The sequence below is a fragment of the Podarcis raffonei genome, chromosome 2 (assembly GCF_027172205.1).
Source record: "Podarcis raffonei isolate rPodRaf1 chromosome 2, rPodRaf1.pri, whole genome shotgun sequence".
Classification (NCBI taxonomy): Eukaryota; Metazoa; Chordata; class Lepidosauria; order Squamata; family Lacertidae; genus Podarcis; species Podarcis raffonei.
The window spans coordinates 21,611,337-21,628,179 of NC_070603.1; the positions used below are offsets into that span (position 1 = coordinate 21,611,337).

The 16,843-nt window shown below is 45.6% G+C and overlaps 2 protein-coding genes across 3 annotated transcripts in view; both read right to left on the reverse strand.

Moving 5' to 3' along the window:
- The window catches only part of SPATS2 (spermatogenesis associated serine rich 2), a 48,923-nt gene extending 43,957 nt beyond the window's left edge, over positions 1–4,966 (reverse strand). For both annotated transcript variants that reach the window (XM_053375226.1, XM_053375227.1), the window contains exon 1: positions 4,869–4,966. The gene's annotated coding sequence lies outside the window, so the exon portion shown is untranslated. The remainder of the gene's footprint in view (positions 1–4,868) is intronic.
- Positions 4,967–8,846: 3,880 nt separating this feature from the next.
- DNAJC22 (DnaJ heat shock protein family (Hsp40) member C22) lies at positions 8,847–15,560 on the reverse strand. The gene is made up of 3 exons (XM_053375229.1): positions 15,286–15,560; positions 12,583–13,467; positions 8,847–9,281 (listed from the first exon to the last, which is right to left on the reverse strand). Exons 2-3 carry the CDS (start codon positions 13,405–13,407, stop codon positions 9,102–9,104), a joined length of 1,005 nt encoding a protein of 334 aa, XP_053231204.1. The 5' UTR covers positions 13,408–13,467; positions 15,286–15,560; the 3' UTR covers positions 8,847–9,101.
- Between the last annotated feature and the right edge of the window lie 1,283 nt (positions 15,561–16,843).

The following is a 16,843-nucleotide window of genomic DNA, read 5'->3' on the forward strand; positions in this document are numbered from 1 at the left end:
GAAGGAAAGTCAAGTGCTGATAAAATACGAGTAAGGTAAGACCTGTAGGACAATAGTTTTAGGTTTCTACTGAAGAGTAATTACAAACAAATCTGAAATCATTCTAAAGCATTCTGTGGCAAGTTCATTTATGCAGTTGGCTGGTCAAGTCAATAGTTCTGCCTACATTTTACACTAAATCTACTAGCAAGACTCCTAACATCACAATACACACTCTTCAGTAGAGAGCAGTGGTTCCCAACCTTTTTGGTATGGCAACCCACAAATCCAGATTTACTTGATATGGTGATCCATTGATTTATTGTTACAAGAATTTTGAAACTTGGGTCTTCTGCAATCATTAGTTTTGCCTATTTTATAACCATTATATGAGGCATCCAAGCAAAAATTTACTTGCACACCCATTAATGCAGAATTTGCTAAAATATTTATAATACTTATAGACTTATTCAGTTTTGTATATGCATTGAATATAATCAATCAATGAGAACAATTTACAAGTAGCAAGCTCTTTTCTAATAAAACCAGTGAAATCAGATTAAAAGCATTTAATCTGCTCAACAGCTATGCCCAGTGGTATAGTAACCCTAGTCATTCAATCCTGGGGACACACTTAAATGGTGCAATCCACAAATCAATTGTATTGGAATATTTAAGCACCACCTTTAGCTTGATTTTATGTCAAAGTAGATTAAATGGGACTTACTTCCAGGTAACTGTGCAAAGGATTGCAGACCTGCAGCATAATCCTACATATTATGTTCAGTTAGCAGGTATCTCACACTGCTTTCGGCGACAGAAAGGCAGCCGTGTTGGTCTGCCATAGTCAAAACAAAAAAAAAAATTTCCCTTCCAGTAGCACCTTTTTCCTTCCAGTAACACCTTAAAGTGTGTATCTGAAGAAGTGTGCATGCACACGAAAGCTCATACCAAGAACTAACTTAGTTGATCTTTAAGGTGCTACTGGAAGGAAAAAAAATTTTTTTGCTTTCGGTGAGATGCATTTCTCAGTAAGGATGGGAACCTGACTGCACTTATCTAAAAGTGCCACTGTATTGAACAGGGCTTAATTCTGAGATGACATGGTTAGGACTGTGCTGTGACTTTAGGATGGCAGTTTTGCAGTGCAATCCTATACTAATATCTACTCAGAAGTAAGTTCCCTTTTGTTCAACTGGAATTACAGGGAAGTGTATGGGGACCATAGACTGCTATCCTAAACAGGTATTTATTTTCAAGCTTTTTTGCCTACACTTGTGAAATGTAAAATAATAATAGTAATAATGGTGTACATCAGGGTTTTTTATTCCCATGACCAGTACATCAAGAAAACTGGCAGTTCATTCTGCAAAAGTTTGTCTGATGGCCAAAAACATAACTCCTCCAGCATAGGTGGGCTGAGAGACTACACCATCACACACACACACGCAACAACCCCTGACATCTCTCCTCCTCTCCCACACCAGCCTTTCAAAGGCCCTCCCTGCATCTCCTTCTCAGAGCCCTCTGACAAGGAAAGGGTTGCAGGGGATGGAGCTGTGACCACACCCCGGAGTTATAAGGTCTCTCCAGCTGGGTGGGAGTGCCTGCTGACAGTCAGTTCTGATGTCTGGCAAAAATGTTTGCATTTTGGGCTCCAGGAGTTGGTGCATGGGCAAAGGAGGGTGCTCTGCTACTGCAGACGGGCAACAATTCATTTAAGACTTAACTGTAAATTAAATGCAAGAATTACTTTGGGTTTGCTTATAAAGCCCGTGACCCACTTGCACATGCTTCACAACCAACAGGCTGAGAAACGCTGCTCTACAGCAGAGGTCTATTACCTGTAAGAATCTTTTTTCATTTTGTGATTTCAAGCAAAGGGAGATCTTCTTCCACTCCACATTTGAACAACATCTATATTATGCAGCAGCAGCTGGCTAATTGGCTTTTGAGTACAATAGTCCCTTACCAAGCTATTTTAATCTTGTTGATCACATACATGAATCTTTGCAAGGGGCATAATTTGTAACTTACAGGTATTCTCACAAACACATACAGTTCGCAATATACTAGGTTTATTACACAAATAGGAAATGCCCTAGCAAACAAATATGTTTACCCCATGTCTTTCTAAGCAAGGTAAAGTACAAGTCTCTGTATTAAAACCACACTGAACAATTCAAGTAGTATTCATTGGTTTCTACTTTAAGTTACACTTTAGAATTTGAGATTCATCTCAGCCTTGTATTTAAAGTACAAGCCTAATAGGCACAGGCAAGAAGGAACTGCATGCAGGTGAGTGTGTGGGCTGCAAGAAAGATGGAGTGCTCTGTCCCTCTTCTGTGCCCAATATAGAAATCAGGTGGGTTGTTAGAGGACAGAAGTTCCTCCCCTTCATATGAAGCACCCCTGAAAACATTCAGCTTTTGCTATGACAGCTTGTACCTCAGAAAGAAGTTTCAGTTCTGGCCTGGAGAGGCCTCAAGGGAGAACTCATTACAGAATGCCATGCTCACATGTTCCAAACAAGCTGAGCTGCAACAGCATCTGCTAAACTCATTGCCTCTTTTCAATGTAAATCTCTGCCATTCCCCTCTTATCATTTATAACATTAATAGTAAATAAAAGACTCCTTCTGGAAGTGTTAAACCAATATATGGTCACTTCTTCCTTTCCCTGCTCCTTACAGTTACTTATCAATAAGTAAATAGAGCTTATTTTTTATTTATTTCGGTGGTCTGTGTTAATTCTTGGGGTAACAAACTCTGGAATGCATCCAGGTCTCAATGTCAGAAGATCCCTAGAATGGAGTGTCAGATTGCATGTGAGAATTGTAGGCTTGCATGCCAACTACACTACATAAAAACCCTAATCTAGCACAGAGATGCAGTGGGCTGCTGGAGTAGGGACAGAGCTCTTCATCCTACCTATATTAGTGCCTGACAACAGGCTAGTTAACTTCTGTGGACTTATCTGAAAGACTGGCTTATCTATACCATCATTTACACAGCTCTTTAATTGTGCAGCATTATACCTGTGTTGTTTCTAAGCCCCCTGAGAAGTAAATTTCACTGAAATCAATGGAACACGAGTACAACTAGAACCACGCTACAAGCCTAGCCCAACACAACACAATTAGAACCAAGCTACAAGCCTAACAATTGCCCTACAAGGTGTTGTTTGGTCGTTTAGTCGTGTCCGACTCTTCGTGACCCCATGGACCAGAGCATGCCAGGCACTCCTGTCTTCCACTGCCTCCCGCAGTTTGGTCAGAGAAGGTAGGTAACCAAAAATTGAGACTGACTCATCAAAAGCCACCTGATTCCAACTAGGCTGCTATTCAAACTCAGGACCCAGCACAGTAGGGTTGCCATATTTTCAAAAGTAAAAACCAGGACACCCTGGATGTGAGCTTTTTTAAAAAAAAAAGTCACAAAACTGCCCCCAAAATGTGATTTTTCAATTGACTTGCCTATGATCCAGGACAAAGTGCCGTCTTTCAGAAATTCCCCAATGTCAATACCACCTTAGAAATCCTGGTAATGTCAGGGAAAATCCAGATGTATGGCAGCCCTACAACAAAGCAAATTCCCTGCATAATGCTTAACTACTTATCAGTACTGTAGGCTTGCAATGCAGCTTTCTGGAAAAATATAAACATATATTCGGATACAACTGAATCTGAAGTCTTGCAGCATAACTTAATATAAATTGCATACATGGTAGGCAAACAAAAGCAGCAAATGATTAATCACTACAAACTGTAATCAAACAAGGCTCTCTGCACACTTAGGAAAACCTTACTTTTTGTTTAACTTCACTCAGCCTAAGTTTCCTGTCTCCCCTTCCCCTCCCCAAGCACTGGGTCCATTCCCACCTACACTCAAGCTATAAAGTTCTTAAGCTTTTGTTCCCTCAGCGCTGCTCCTTCAAGAGAAAGGTTACTGCTGCTCTTCTGTTCAGGAGACTGTTCTTTAAACAAAACCCCAAAACCAACAACAACCCAAATGGTTGCTGGTCAGATGCAAACCTTGCAGCAGCAAAGAGCAAAACCAGCGACTACTGCAAGCTGCTCACACCCTTTGGGAACCGCTTCCTCTCATTCGCGTCCCTATTTTTCACACTCAGCTGCCCGCCGCCTCCATCATTCCAGTGCTTCGTTGTTTCGGGGTGGTACCAAACAGGGTACTATTTCCAAAAGTAAAAACCAGGACATCCTAAAAGTTGTTGAGCTTTTAGGAAGACCCCAACATTGTTGGTTCTGCTTTTTAAGGAAACAACAGAAATTGTAGAGCCTTTTTTAAGGAACCCCCCCAAAATTGATTTTTTTTAAAAAAGGAAATTGCAGTGGTTTGTTTTTTTTTAAGGAAACCCGGCCGTCAATTCCGCCTTTGAACTCCCGGGAAAATCCGGACTTTTGGCAGACATAGTGCCACGGCTCCAGTCTGTCTGGGAACAACCCCCTTCCGGCCTGGAAGCCAAATCCCCAATACGTGAGTGTGTTTGTGGGACGGGGCTGGGGGTCTTCCCCGCACTACTCGCTCATTGCCCTAGGGAAAGGCACTCTGGACATGCTCAGAGGCACTCTCGCGGTCCTTCCACAGGTCGCCCTGCTTTGCGGGAAAGAGGCCCTCGCCGTCCGCGCAGGCCCTTCACTCCCTCACAAACCAGCTCCGCTCCGCCGCCCCCTCGACGGCCTGCCTCGAAGCCCACCCCCTCCTTTCGCGAAACGGCCCATTCGCTCGCCTCAGCCCTGCCTCCCCTTTCCCTCCATCGACCCCATTAAGCGGCAGCGCCCGGGAGCCCCGTCCTACCCCGACGACGACCCAGCCGCTGTCTCCACAACCGCCGCCCCCCCCGCCCCCCCCCGCCCCCGCCCCCTTTACCTCAGGCCGCCGCCGCCGCCAAACACCGGGAAAGCGAGCCCCGCCCACCAGCGAAGAGACAGAGAACGGGAGCGAGCAGCGAACGGTGCGCGAGCCCCGGCAGCCAATGGGGCCGCGGGAGCCTCTCCTCCCTTCAGCCAATGCTTAAGCGCGGACGCCGGCCAATGGGAGCGAGGCAAAGGCGGGGCCCTCCCGTCTCTCTCTCTCTCGCCCACTCCGCCCGCCTCTCCACGCTCGCGCTCGACGGAGTTCGGAGAACAACGGAGCCGCTGAAGCTCCGCCCCCCCTCCGCCCGCCCAATCGGGCTTCTTCGTTAAGGGACGGCCAATCAGGTGAAAAGGGGGTAAGGCTGCTCTTCGCCCGAACCGTGACGGCTCTTGGGCCAATCGGGGAAGCCGCGGGGCTCAAAAAGCCAATCCGGGCGCGTGGAACGTGGCGGAGATGCCGCGGGTTGCCCAATACCGCAACGCCTAGGAAACAAGCCTGTCTCTCTTTTAACCCATTCTTTTCTTCCCTCCGCCTGCGCGAATGGAGACGTGGGTTTGCCGTCTCGCGGCAGGATCCCTGTTAATAGCTGCGTGACAGATAGAAATCCAACAGGTGACGCTTCCATCACCGATTCTGCGTTTCTATGCTAAAAAGTTGGAATTTCTGCCTGTCGGGCTTAAACATTTTGATGGAAGTAATAATGGAATTTTGATGGAAGTAATAATGGAATACTGAATGGTTTGGTTTATATAAAATATGCTGGGATTTATGTTATGCAAAATGAACCATGGAAAGAGAAGAAAGGGAAGTCATTGATATTTTAAGGTTGTTTAAATGAATACTCTTAAATTCTAAAACAGAAAATTTAATAAAAATGTAATAAATAAATAAATAAACGTACACACACCACCTTGGGAGCTCTCCTATAGGAGAAAAGTGGCAATTCAGCCCGGACACTGAGATCCACTTCCAAGGGCCTTCTGGCGGTTCCCTCTGGGAACCAGGCCTTCTCGGTAGTGGCACCCTCCCTGTAGATGTCAGGGAGAGAAAGAATGACACAACTTTTAGGAAACATCTGAAGGGAAGTTTTTAACGTCTGACATTTTTTTATTTTATATATTTTGCTGGAAGCTGCCCAGAACGGTGGGGGAAACCCAGCCAGATGGGCGGGGTATAAACAATAGAATTATTATTGTTGTTGTTTATGTTGTTGTTGTTGTTGTTGTTGTTGTTGTTGTTGTTGTTGTTGTTGTTATTTCTGTTCAGCAACCAAAACTCTTAGCAATTTATCAGCAGCTAAAGGGCAACATGCTCCACTTGCTGCTAGAGTCACCCTCTTTGAAAAGTCCTGTTCAGCGCCTCTCCCCGCAAAACCTACAAGCTGATAGGATAGGTTATGTATTGGTTCTTTAGTTATCTAGTTATGACCCTCTGCGCATGATACTCAGAGTCATTCTTGAGGTGATCTCTTCAGATTCCCAAAGCGAAGCTGGGGCATTGCAAACAAGTTCCATGACTGAGCTCTGGTGAGCCATTATTCGAATTCAGAATAAGAATTTGAAATTCTCCTCCTTCGGACCCCAATGTTACCAGCATGGTCCATTGTGGATTTGAGCACAAAGTCTATTTTCATTCGTGTCCGCAGCCTGTTATTGCGCTGTTGCTTCTTCTGAAATATAGACAAACCCCACACATATTTTCTTTGTGCAAAACCATAGGATCATTTTTCTTTTCCCAGGGAATTTTCTTTTTTAAGAAAAAAAACAGGAGCCCCATTCATTCCTACTTTTCAGCAGCTCAACGGCGGCACCTGCTGGGTTCAGCTAGGCTTGCAGGCTTTTCAAACCAACAAACCTCTATCTGCATCTCCCAGGAAAGGCAGTTGTGCATGAGGAACAACACCACAATTCACAATCTAGGGTCCCACATGGACCACTTGAAAATTGTTAAAGGTCTTGGCTCACCTCATCCTGATTTTTCCTCCTGTTGTAGATATTGTAACTTGCATGACTTTGCAAAATGACTATAAATCTTTTGGAAATGTTGTACCATATTTTTCCGTGTATAAGACTACGTTTCTTTCCTTAAAAATAATGTCAAAAATTAGGGCGCGTCTTATACACGGATAGTGTCTCCCCCCATTTTCTTAAATCTGAGTCCCCCAAAATAGGGGGTGTCTTATACATGGGGGCTTCTTATAGACGGAAAAATATGGTAACATCCAAAACTTCCAGATGTCTTTTTCATTATTATTTTTTAAGTGTCAATTTTAACATGAAAAAGGACAGAGAAAGGTTAATAATGACAGTAAACAATGTCAGGTCGCACTGAGAATATAATGGCCACCGATATTTCCAATCTAAAATAAAACATACAAGTCAATACAAGTCAATCCAAGTGTCCAAATAGGTATCCACATGACACTATAAAAATGTTGCCATGGTGGTGAGGTATAACATATCCTTCGAGGTTTATGGCAACCATAAGGGCTTACATAAGATGTACTTTTGACCTCTTGTTAACTGCTATACTTATAGGAATATATTTTAAAAGTACATGGGCATTGCAAATATCAAACTTATTTTGGCTAAGACCCTACCTGCCCGCGGACTGCCTCGCCAAAGTGGTGCATGCTCTAGTTATCTCCCTCTTGGACTACTGCAACGCACTCTACGTGGGGCTACCTTTGAAGGTGACCCGGAAACTGAAATTAATCCAGAATGCGGCAGCTAGACTGGTGACTGGGAGTGGCCGCCGGGACCACATAACACCGGTTCTGAGAGATCTGCATTGGCTCCCAGTACGTTTCCGAGCACAATTCAAAGTGTTGGTGCTGACCTTTAAACCCCTAAACGGCCTCGGTCCTGTATGCCTGAGGGAGCGTCTCCACCCCCATCGTTCAGCCCGGACACTGAGATCCAGCACCGAGGGCCTTCTGGCCGTTCCCTCATTGCGAGAAGTGAGCTTACAGGGAACCAGACAGACGGCCTTCTCGGTAGTGGCGCCCACCCTGTGGAACACGCTCCCTTCAGATGTGAAGGAAATAAGCAGCTATCCTATCTTTAAAAGACATCTGAAGGCTGGTTTCAGGGAGGTTTTTAATATTTAACGCTGTATTGTTTTTAACACTTGATTGGGAGCCGCCCAGAGTGGCTGGGGAAACTCAGTCAGATGGGCGGGGTATAAATAATAAATTATTATTATTATTATTATTATTATTATTATTAGCAATACAAAATTTATATTGACAGCTATGTCAGACCAAAACAAATACATCATGGATGTGCTCACCATCATATTCCACAACAAGGTGTTTTCAACATTTCGCCTCCAGCATCTATATGTCTTAAACAGGGCCTTCCTGTGCTGAGGTTGCAGAGTCCAATATACCCAAAACATAATTTTTTCCTGGATCAACCTCAAATCTAGAGAAATGTTCCATATAGATTCTAGAGCAATTTCCCATTGTTTAGATTGTATAGCATGACCCCTATTCCACAACTCTCTACGTTCCTGCCAATCTAATTTACAAAGATCCAAGAAGCATTTATAAGCAGCAGTTATAGATTTCTGGGGAGATCCAATAATTCCCTCCAACAATTTAGAAGTTGCTCAGTGTAGATGGTCCATAAATACACACCAACAAGTATTGTAATTGAAGATATTGCCATTCAGCACTCACTGGTAAATTATATTAAAAATGCAATTGGGGGGGGGGATCCATCTGAACCTATCAGTTGATCCCACCAGCAAACTCACAAAATTCTAAGAAACCCAATAAATGTACTCTTCAACTACTTGGAAAACTATTGAGAATGTAGATGCAGAAATGGCTACTATTGGTATTTTGATAGCATAAAAAATGCCAATTTCAATGTATTGTGGGGAAAAGATGCCTTGCCATCTCCCCTGGTCAGACTAGTTCTTTAGTATTTGTGATAAAGCAATAAATCATAAGCTAACTTATTATGTACAAGCAAGAGAAAAATGTATGGGGAAAAATTGTCTGATTTTATTTCCTTCTGGAACGAAAAATTTGGTGATAATGTGAGACAGTGCTCAGTATTTTCTTTAGTTTAGATTTTGAGTCTCTGTGGTTTCGGATTAATGATTATATGCCATTCTTCTTTTCTAGGGTTGCCATATGTCTGGAATTTCCTTGAAGAACCATGGCTTCAAGGCGTAATGCTTTTATTCCCCCCAGCAACATAAACGTCAGTGTTTTATGGATGCAGTCAGAGTCCGTCATGTCGGCTTTGGCTTCCTCATCTGTGTGAGGAGCTCGTAGGCAGCTTGTACCTCAATGAAACGTCTCTCTGCCTCTTCCGCCCGGTGCCGATTGTGATCTGGATGCCAAAGCTTCACCAGCTCCCGGTAGCTTTTGTGGATTTCTTCAGGTGTGGCATCGTCATGGATTCCTAAGACCTAATAAGGAAAGGAGGAAACGTTTCAGGCCTGTTAGGTGGAGGAGATGTTCTGGTGGGCCTCACAGCCAGTGGCACAGTAGAGGCTGATTTCGGTGGGGAAGCCAAGAACGACTGCCTAGTTTTATAGATCTGTATAAGCTGAGTCCTATGCAGAATGACCTTCATAGAATCATAGAGTTGGAAGGTGTTGGGAAACTGTGTATGTGCAGCTACTCACACAGAGTCAATTAAGGTTTGGCAGACAGCCAGAAGGCAATCTGAAGGAGTAAGTCTGCCTGGTGATAACAGAGACATGGAGACCTCTCCCTGATTGGTCAAGCTCTCTCAAAGGAGTGAAAATTAATGGCCTACTAACTGGTAGTTTGGAGTTCAGAGGTTCAGAGTTCTGTGTGTCAGTGTAGGAGTTGTAAGTCGTGTCAGAAAGAGCTAGCAAAAGATCCGTGTTCTGTTCCTGTAAATAGTCCACTGTATATAATAAACACCAAACCACAAGTTCCTGGTTCCTGCTTCGTGTATACTGTCTGCAGCCAAGTTGCCAATTGCTTCCGTGGATTCTGCGTTTACTCTGCTAGGTCTGGCTAAGGTCCTGCAACTAGTCGGAAAGTTGCGAAACACCAAATAGGTTTTACCAATAGAAGGGACCCTGAGGATCGTCTAGTCCAAGGCCCAATATTAACAGAGAAATCTGAGGGCTCTCTTGGACAAAAAACAAGGAGACCAGCTAGGAATACCAGAGCAAAACAGCCACCAGTAGGCTTGGTCTTTATTGAAGACTCTCGCGACAGGACTTCCACCTGCCACAAGGTGGAACAAGATGGAAGCCCCGAACAAAAGAGCCCCCAAACTTTTATTAGCTGCTAATCCCCATGTTACACCCCCCCAGACTACATCACTCATACATCATGGTTACATCATGAAAGGGGAGGTCTGGTGGCAGTAATCTGAGCATCCTGGACCCTGCCCCATGGTTCTCCTTGCCCTCTACCAAACACCCATCAAGTGTAACAAAAGAGATATTTACATTTCCTTATTTCCCAGGCAAGTTAATCACACCCTTTTGTCTTCAGCTGGGTTTGTTATTTCTGGAATGGCTACCTGTCTGGCACTCAGGTATCAGGATGCCAGGGATTATCACTCAGGCAGAGGGGCTGCTGAGTAGTTGAGCTCACATGTCTATCTGAATTTCTGGAGTTTTCCCAGTGAGCCAGTACACAGATACATTTATCAGTGAATTGTTACATTTGGTATTGTGCAGCAAAGGCCCTTTGAATAGATAGGAAGAAACTGTGATGAAGTGTTTTGTGGGGACAAACCACAAAAGTCACAAAAAGGATTGTGCTGATTTTGGTAGTGGGCTGCATGTGCATGATATCTGCTGGAGGGTCAACCCCCCCCCCAACCTATACATAAATTCGTGCATCACCTACAATGCAGGAAAATGCAGCTGTCCCATATGGGGATCGAACCTGCAACCTTGGTGTTATCAGCACCACACTCTAACTGACTGAGCTATCCAACCTTTGAGACTGAGTGTCTTTCTCCTATGGTTTCTAGCGTTGTTGTTGTTCTTTACAGCTTACTGGCCTTAAAGCTGGCATTCTCTGCTCTACGATTAGGGCTTAGGTTGCAGTCTTAACCCCACTTACCCAGGAGTAAGTCCTATGGACTTGTATTGAATTTGCTTCTATGAGTTTAAAGAGTTTTTTAATGAGTTTTTTTGGCTCCTGTTTGTTTGTAGCGTGTTGAGAGGGTTGCAATATCCTGGACTGAACTTGCTTCTGAGTACACTTAGTTAGGTTTGAGCTGTTCGACTGCAATCCTATACACGCTTACCTGGAGTGCATCCCATTGAACGTAATGGTGTTTCTGAATAGACGCATATAAGACTCTTATATTATTTATAGCTCACCTTTCCTCCAAAGAGCTCAAGGCAGCAAATGTGGCTCCTCCTCACCTCCATTTTATCCTCCGAGAGGTAGGTTAGGCTGAGAGGTTATGACTGACCCAAGGTCAGCCTGTGAGTCTAAGTGGGGTTTTAAACCTAGGTCTCCTCAGCTTTAATAAAAATAATAATTCTATTATTTATACCCCGCCCATCTAGTTGGGTTTCCCTAGCCACTCTGGGCAGCTTACAGCATATATAAAGGTAAAGGGACCCCTGACCATTAGGTCCAGTCGTGGCCGACTCTGGGGTTGCGGTGGTCATCTTCCTTTACTGGCCGAGGGAGCCGGCGTACAGCTTCCGGGTCATGTGGCCAGCATGACTAAGCCGCTTCTGGTGAACCAGAGCAGCACACGGAAATGCCGTTTACCTTCCTGCTGGATTGGTACCTATTTATCTACTTGCACTTTGACGTGCTTTCGAACTTCTAGGTTGGCAGGAGCTGGGACCGAACAACGGGAGCTCACTCCGTTGCGGAGATTCGAACCGCCGACCTTCTGATTGGCAAGTCCTAGGCTCTGTGGTTTAACCCACAGCGCCACCCGCGTCCCTTACAACATATATAAAACATAGCAAAATAACAAACTTTAAAAACTTCCTGATACACGGCTGCCTTCAGATGTCTTCTAAAAGTTATGTAGTTCTTTATCTCCTTGACATTTGAAGGGAGGGTGTTAAAGATGGGAATAGAGAAATTTCGATTCCCTCTTCCCAAAGCCCAAACTTCCTGTTTCCCAGTTCCACTTGAAAGATGGATAAAGTAGCCTTAGTTACCAGCTAAGTCCAACTCTAGCCTTATCCTTGAATTGGCTGAAGATTCAAAAACCATGAATCTAGAAATATGAGCATGACCAAAAAAGCAATGTCACCCGATTCACTCCAAAATGGAGCCAAATATCAGCAAAAGCCCCACAGAAGCCTTTTGCGCCCCAAAATCTGTATTCTACAGAGACTTCCTAAATGGGGTCACCAAAAAATTGTTGTCTCCCAATTCACTCCAAAATGTTGCCAAACGTGGCCAAAAGCTCCACAGAAGCCTTTTGTGGCCCAAAACCCATGTTCCACGGAGACTTCCGGAATGGGGAGCTCAGCATCCTAAACTGCGGGATCATGGCATTACAAAAATCTCGACATTGCCATATTTATTCCAAAACGGTGCCAAATGTCAGTAAAAGTCCAGCAGAAACCTTTCGCTGCAAAAGCCCACATTCCGGAAGTGGGGCCCTCAGTACCCTAACCCACATGGTCACAGCGTCACCCAAAAACAGACGTTGCCCAGATCCCACTCCTCTAGCTCAGTTGCTATAAAGTATACCGTCACAAAAACAAAACTGAGCTGAAGAGTATTGCCCTGTACCTTCAATGCCATCCGCTGCCTCTCGTTCTGGACCGAGTGCACAAAGGCAAAAACTTGCTCCCACTCCTGGAAGGAGCCACCGCTGAAGCCCAACATCTTCCAAGCATGGTAGGGCAGGAGGAGCACCGATTCCAGCGCGCTGCTCAAGGATGGGAACACACTGAGCCAATCCAGCGTGGATCTAAGAGTGCCGGCTACGTAGCTGGCAGTGGCCGCTATGTTGTAGAAGACAGAGTATGCCAAAGGTGTAGTGAAAGCAAGGTAGGCTAGGCCCAGTCGGTACAGTCGGGCACCAAGCTTCTCCCTGTTGCCCTTGCTGGATTTATAGCACCGGTGTCGCTGGGCTGTGACACTAGTTGTGAGAGTGATGGGGAAGATGGCCAGAGAGCGGCCATAGAAGATTGGTGCAGTTATGAAGGCCGCCTTTAAAGTAGCTTGGAGATCAGAGGATTGGTCACCCACTGCGGACACCAGGTGAACTCCGAGTCCCACCGCCAGGGGGAGAGCCAGGAAGTAAAAACCAGGGAGGCTTGAGAGACCCATCAGGGCCACCAAACCAAAGTAGATGCCTACTGAGGCTTGGCCTAGGAAGCGCACAGGGCTGAAAGGTGGAGGTCCATCTCTGGGCAGTTCCAAGGTGCGATTGGCCTGCGCCACCCAACCCGGCAGCAGCCACAGCTCCCAGAGCCACCCCATCCCAAACCCGCCCAAAGTCAGCATCCACAATAGGGCATGGTTATCCCGGCCCAGGTAGAGATGATGAAGCCCAGAAGGGCCTCCCAGGGCCCAGAGGGCAATAGCCACCAGAAGCCGCTTGGCCATCATTCACCAGGCACCTCTTCACTGTGGGCAGGGCCCTCTGCGGCAAGACATCTCACTGGGGACCTGAGGAGGGAGAGAGCAAAAGGTAGCAGGTACATGAAGAACAACCCCCCTCACCCGCAGCATATTAAAGGGCATTAGGCCCAATTGGGCCATGTTTCAGCTGACATAATACACACACCCCTCCCTCCTCCCGAGATGTCCAATATAATGATAATGATAATCATCATCATCATCATCATCATAATTTATTTCTACCCCATCCATCTGGCTGGGTTTGCACAGACACTCTGGGCACAATCAAACATCAGTCATTAAAAACTTCCCTAAACAGGGCTGCCTTCAGATGTCTTATGAAAGTCAGATAGTTGTTTATTTCCTTGACATCCACAGGGCGGGCGCCACTACCAGTGGCGTAGCGTGGGTTGTCAGCACCCGGGGCAAGGCAAGTAATTTGCGCCCCCTAACCTGTGGATTTGCGCCCCCTAACCCCCAGATGTTGCGCCCGGTGCGACCGCCCCCCCTGCACCCCCCACGCTACGCCACTGGCCACTACCGAGAAGGCCCTCTGCCTGGTTCCCTGTAACTTCACTTCTCGCAGTGAGGGAACTGCCAGAAGGCCCTCGGAGCTGGAGCTCAGTCTGAACAATGGGGGTGGAGACACTCATTCAGGTATATATTTTCCAGGTTCCTGAATGTCCACAGAGTAACGAGAAAGAGCTAGTATGATTTTCCTGGCAAGAAACAGTGGCCCTCTGGGCTCTGCCCCCACCCAGTGTTATTCAGATAGTCCCCCACCCCTGGCTGCGATGGTCTTTGATTCTGACTTCAACCATTGGGTAAGACTGAGTTAATTTGGCAAAGGGTGTTTAAGGAGATAACAGAAATCACTGGGTTAAAACCGAGCAAAAGTCCAGAGGTAGCATTATTATCAATTTATAAGGGGTGGGAGGTTCACAGGCTATGAAGGACTTGCTCACAAATTTATTGACAGCTGCACAAATTATGATAGCTAGGAAGTGGAAGGGGCAAGCAGAATATAAAATGGAAGAATGGTATAAAGAGGCGTGGGATATAGCTATTAATGACAAATTAACATGTGCCATTAAGGTAAGTTGGGAAATACGCAAGAGAAATGATTCTGAGGAGAAATGGAAGGTGTTTGTAGAATTTGTACTGTTAAAACGGAAAGGGGTCAAGCCATCACATGAGGTGTTGAAATATTGGAAGGCTGGATAGTTACAATGGAATGGTCCCAGTGGTGGGGTGCACAATTTTATTCTTATTTAATTATTATTATTACTTTGTCAAAATTATATACACACACACACACCGGTATATATATATACACACACACAGTGATACCTCAGGTTACAGATGCTGCAGGTTACAGACGCTTCAGGTTACAGACTCCGCTAACCTGGAAGTCGTACCTCAGGTTAAGAACTTTGCTTCAGGAAGAGAACAGAAATCGTGTGACAGCAACAGGAGGCCCCATTAGCTAAAATGGTACCTCAGGTTAAGAACAGTTTCAGGTTAAGAACGGACCTCTGGAACGAATTAAGTTCTTAACCAGAGGTACGACTGTGTGTGTGTGTGTGTGTGTGTGTGTGTGTGTGTGTATGATTGACTTGATTCCCACCTCTCTGTTTCCCAATGTAGATCTTCACTCTCCCCATGTTCCTGATGAAGATCTTTATTCCCTCCTTGTTCCAGCTGTAGATCTTCCCTCACCCCTTCTTCCCTGGCGGCGGGGGAAAGAACCATTTTGTAGTTTTCCTCTGGTGCCAAAACGACTAGCCCTCCCCCCTACGGCCCCACTGTTCCCAACAGAAAGGATTCCCCAGCCACAATGCTTCCTATAGTCAGAGCTTGCCATACCTGCCGCACGCTGGATCCAGCAGCTCTGGGCTCCCCGCCGCTTGCTGAATTGAGGAGGCAAATCTGAACAACGCAATCACTGCAGCTCAGTGGCAGAACACATTCTTGGCATGGAGAAGGTTCCAGGTTCAATTCTTGGCATTTCCAGGCAGAGCAGACAGTACTGAACTAAGTGAACTGATGGCCTGACTCACTCTAAGGCAGTTTCCTTTGTCCCCAGGAACAGCGTTTCCAGAACCATAAATACACACCTTTCGTCTCACTCCCAGTGGGGGGAACATCGGCACAATTTCACCAGGGCTATAATGTCGACTCAGAAAGCCTTTGATCCCATTGCACCAGGCTGGACTTTGCTTTCCTGAGGTGGGGGTGGGGACTGGGCACAGGACATCTGTCAGGAAAGGGGGTGGGGAAAGTGGCCAAAGGGCAGTGTGGTGGCACACCCAGTATACCGACAGCACTGAAGAGCCAGGAGTTCTGTCGAAGGCCTTTGTCACAGTAGGGAGGGAAATCAGCGCTGGAGCTGGGCTTCTCCCAATTCATCCATGCATTTCAAAGTTATCCACGCAGCACCAACTGCTTCTTTCTTCTTTGGGGATCACTCATAGCCGAGTCAGATTGTCTTCCATGAACATGGTTTTAAAAGTGAGTCCGTAAGTGACTGTGGAGGCCAATTCTGGATCCACATGTCCTTCCACAGTGGTGACATAGGTTTCCAGGCGGGAGCTGATCACGGTGAGGGTTTGCCAAGTGTGCTTTCCTCTTAGCGCATTTCTCCCTTTCGTCCTGAGTTTGAGCGTCTTCAGTGCTCATGACACCTTTGGTAAAGGCCGTTCTCGAACTGGAGCGCTCGCAGGCCAGTGTTTCCCAGTTGTCGGTGTTTATACTACATTTTTTAAGATTTGTCTTGAGATAGTCTTTAAACCTCTTTTGTTGACCACCAGCATTACGCTTTCCCTTTTAAAGTTTGGAATAGAGTAGTTGCTTTGGAAGACAATCATCAGGCATCCGCACAACATGACCAGTCCAACGAAGTTGATGTTGAAAAATCATTGGTGATCTTTGCTTCTTTCAGCACACTGATATTAGTTCACCTGTCTTCCCAAGTGATGTGTAAAATTTTTCGGAGACACCATTGAAGGAATCTTTTGAGGAGTTGGAGATGGTATTTATAAGTGGTCCATGTTTCACAAGCATATACAGTGGTACCTCAGGTTAAGTACTTAATTTGTTCTGGAGGTCCGTTCTTAACCTGAAACTGTTCTTAACCTGAAGCACCACTTTAGCTAATGGCGCCTCCCGCTGCCGCACGATTTCTGTTCTCATCCTGAAGCAAAGTTCTTAACCCGAGGTACTATTTCTGGGTTAGTGGAGTCTGTAACCTGAAGCGTATGTAACCCAAAGTGTATGTAACCCGAGGTACCACTGTAGTAAGGTTGGTAGTACAATAGCTATGTAAACAAGCATTTTGGTTTCCCTGTGAATGTCCTGGTCCTCAAACACTCTGTGCTTCAGTCAGGAGAAAGCTAAAATGTATCACAAAACACACACACACACA

Coding starts and splice junctions, on each gene's coding strand:
- DNAJC22 (XM_053375229.1), bottom strand. CDS start 13,407: ATGATGGCCAAGCGGCTTCTGGTGGCTATTGCCCTCTGGGCCCTGGGA. Junction 9,282..12,582: donor GGCAGCGGATGGCATTGAAG/GTACAGGGCAAT, acceptor TTTCCTTATTAG/GTCTTAGGAATCCATGACGA.